The 3,484-nt window shown below is 36.2% G+C and overlaps 1 protein-coding gene across 1 annotated transcript; it reads left to right on the top strand.

Annotated features, from left to right (window-relative positions):
* The first annotated feature begins 2,351 nt into the window (after positions 1-2,351).
* LOC126343854 (piggyBac transposable element-derived protein 4-like) lies at positions 2,352-3,266 on the top strand. Its single transcript, XM_050001977.1, has one exon. It carries the CDS (start codon positions 2,352-2,354, stop codon positions 3,264-3,266), a length of 915 nt encoding a protein of 304 aa, XP_049857934.1.
* The last annotated feature ends 218 nt before the right edge of the window (positions 3,267-3,484 follow it).

Here is a 3,484-nt window from a genome sequence, read left to right as displayed (position 1 = left end):
CCAATGAGAGCTGTCTAAACTCCAATGGTGGTTGTTTTGAAATATTCCATCGCCTTGCTCTGCACTGAGGTCTATGGTCCTCGGTTACAGTCGTCTTTGTATTTGTTTCATATTTCCATACTACTCATCTTCATTATAAATAGATTTTTTACTTTAAATTCATAAAGTTCACCGTGGAATTGAAGAGATTTCATACTGAAAAGTGTCCACAATTAATTGTATGGTAAGAGTTTAATTTTTCATTAAATAATCTCGTAGCTTATAAATGATATGTATTCTCTTCTATCATGAATTAATCAGTGTGGTTTTCGTTTGTTTATTTATATAACTTTGATATGTCTATAGTAGTTTTATTTTATGAAGACTTTTATGTTTTTTCAGAATATTCAACACAACAGATTGACGTTGAAATACTCCTGCAAGTTCCCCGGCTGTTCATCTGGGTATTACGTGTGTTCAATGGAGGAAATTTGCAACAAGCATTTCTACAGACTTCCAAAACAACCTCAAGAGTTGCTTCTTAAGTGGAAGAGTGTTCGTAAGTTGTCACCAGATGTGAACTGTGCTTCTTATTTTGTTTGTGAAGATTATTTTTTCGAATAAGATTTTATGAATAAGAGTAGGCATAGGCTAAACAGGGGTGTGTTTCCAAAACATGTGACAGGTGTTCCTTGTGAAATTGCAAAAATCGGTAGTGAATCAGGTGACACTGTTGTTAATAGTCAATTGGGCCTACCAAGCACTAGTGGTGCTATGGCAACTATTCTTGTGTGCTTGAGAAATAAAAAGTAAGAATTGTTTTCATTGAAGTGTTTTCATTTCACTGTTTTTATCCACCTTTCCTGCTTTTGGTACTTGTTATTGATGTTTTCTTTTTTGTGTTGAAGCATTTACAGTAGTAAGATGTAGGAACCTTTTTAAGAAATTAATGGTCGAAAGTGCAAGTTTGCTGGGCAGTTACTCAGAACTTAAAGTTCTGAAACATAGTTGTAACAGATTTTAGAATTCTTCATTAATTAATACTGTGATAAATATTTCTTAATTGAACCTCTTTAACTGCTGCTTATTCTCTTAATAATAGGCTTTTTTCTCCATTGATCCAGCAGATTGTATGACGTAAAAATTATGACATTATTTGGGAATATTTGTAGCCCAGTTTAGCTGCTACAATGTTATTTTTCTTTTGCTTCAATTATTTACACTACAAGCTTGTTTTGACTTACTCTCAGTTTCAAGTGTTGCATCTAGTTCTTATCAACCATAAAACATGCTGGAGCTTTTACATGTTCATATATAACAATATAAGCATGTCAATGTAAAAGTATGTTTTTGACGTTTGCGCCTGACAGTCGCTGCTCCTATCTTGTTTTCTTTTCTGTCAGACGCAAACGTCAAAGATAGACTGAAAATATTACTGAATAGGCTTTTCTCTGCTGTAGTACAGTGTGCTTGTTGTAGCTGTGTTTCAATTATTTTGTGATGCCAGCCAAAATAATTACATAGCACGCCCAGAAAAATAAGGTAATAGAGTTAAAAGAAAAATAAAAACCTTCAACGTAAGTAAAGTAGGAAGGGGGGGATGCAATCCGCAATGTTATCATATTGTAGTTCACCTCTCTACCACTTGAGGCGCTGTTGTCGGTCTGTGTTTCGCACTTTTAACACGGCAGTTGCGTTTCTCTTTTTTCTTGTTTTGTGATGGCGACAACTGAAAGTTTTCGTAAAAGAGTCGTGTAGTTTTTAGCCAAAGAGATTATAATCATGTTGACAAAGAAAAAACGGACCCACGTATACTGAATATGGAAATGGGCAACTCGCATTTGAAAATCGTTTTCAAATAAGTAAAATCACTTTTGTAATCGTTTTGAGTCATATTTCTGGCTCTGTATAAAAGTCTAATATATGTATGTAAGATGCTGTGCCACCTCACATTAACCTTCTGTCCGGCGCAGCTGTTCAAATTGATACACCTCGAAGTTTACTGTAAATTATTTGTCAACGAGTGGCAGTACTGACGCCTACTCGCTAGTAGCTAGCCTTTTCCGAACGCTTGTCATGGTTTTTTGCTTCAGTGTCGATACGACTGCTCTGTTGTCGATATATGTGCTGATTGATCAGTTTGATACACTGCGCCCGTTCGTGTTGCATTTCAACAATTCATTTCTTTGGTTATCAACATAACTTAGTAAGTAGTACAATGTTAATATACAATGTGCGATGCACTAATTTTCTTTTTGGACCGTTTAATCGTCAGTTAAGAATGTTTGAGTATTAGTTATCAAATTGATACACCGCGCCTGACTCCGTTAGTTTATAGGAATTTTATCATTTTAGGTGTGAGACACTTGATCATGGCAAGCTACAGTAAGACGTACAACCTCCTTGACCCAAATCATGTTGCAGAAATACAAAAAATGTTGTTTGAAGAGGATAATGATGAAGTTCAAGAGGATTTTGAAGATGAAGTAGACACAGATTGTGATGACGCAGTTGAAGTTCGGCAGGAAGATTCAGAAACAGAGGAAAACGACAGTGAAAATTATGAGAAAGTACTTGAAGAAAGCCAGCATTATCATACTGGAAGGGACAAAGAGACGAAATGGAATAAAGTTCCACCATCGCAGAAAGTACGTTTCAGGGCCCACAATATTATTCGAAAGTTACCTGGTCCTATAGCTGCAGCAAAAGCATTGAGAACGCCTTTTGAATGTTGGAATTGCCTCGTAGATGACGACATTTTGTCGATTATAGTTCTATATACCAATCAGTATATTGAGAGCATCAAAGCTTCTTTTCAGCGAGAGAGAGACGTAAAACCTGTAGATATTATTGAATTAAAAGCTTTCATTGGTCTTCTGTTTTTGGTTGGTGTTAACAAAAGTAACAGACAAGGCTTAGAAGATCTGTGGGGAAGTGATGGGGATGGAATTGAAAAATTTCGTCTTGTTATGAACATAAAACGTTTCAAATTCATCATGCGGTGCCTTAGATTTGACAATCGTGTGACTCACGATGAAAGGAGAAAATTCGACACGATAACAACGATTCGGGAAATATTTTCTCTGTTTGTACAGAATTGCCAGAAATCCTACACCCTCGGAGAAAACATTACAGTAGATAAGAAACTTGAAGGATTCCGTGAAAGGTACAGTTTTCACCAATACATACCCAGCAAACCAAACAAATATGGAATTAAGATATATGCTCCAGTAAAGGCAGGGCTGTCCATAGTTCACTTTTTGGCTTCAATAAAGGCTCTACTCTAGTTTCCTAAGTTCCTAAAAAGGGGAAGTGTGTTATCTTGGTATCAAGTTTGCATGAAGATAATTCAGTAGATGCTGACACTGGAGATAATCAGAAGCCATCCCTTGTAACATTTTACAATAGCACCAAAGGTCGACACTACAGATAAGTTGACCGCTTCATACAATGTAGCAAGAAATGTGTGCCGTTCGCCCATGGTCATATCTTTTGCAATGATCAA

This window comes from Schistocerca gregaria, chromosome 1, assembly GCF_023897955.1.
Source record: "Schistocerca gregaria isolate iqSchGreg1 chromosome 1, iqSchGreg1.2, whole genome shotgun sequence".
Taxonomy (NCBI): domain Eukaryota; kingdom Metazoa; phylum Arthropoda; class Insecta; order Orthoptera; family Acrididae; genus Schistocerca; species Schistocerca gregaria.
The sequence above is the reverse complement of the archived record's forward strand: the minus strand, read 5'-3'. Positions and strand labels throughout refer to the sequence as shown.

Bases quoted from the DNA above. Each gene is read 5' to 3' on its own strand.
- LOC126343854 (XM_050001977.1), top strand. From the start codon at position 2,352: ATGGCAAGCTACAGTAAGACGTACAACCTCCTTGACCCAAATCATGTT.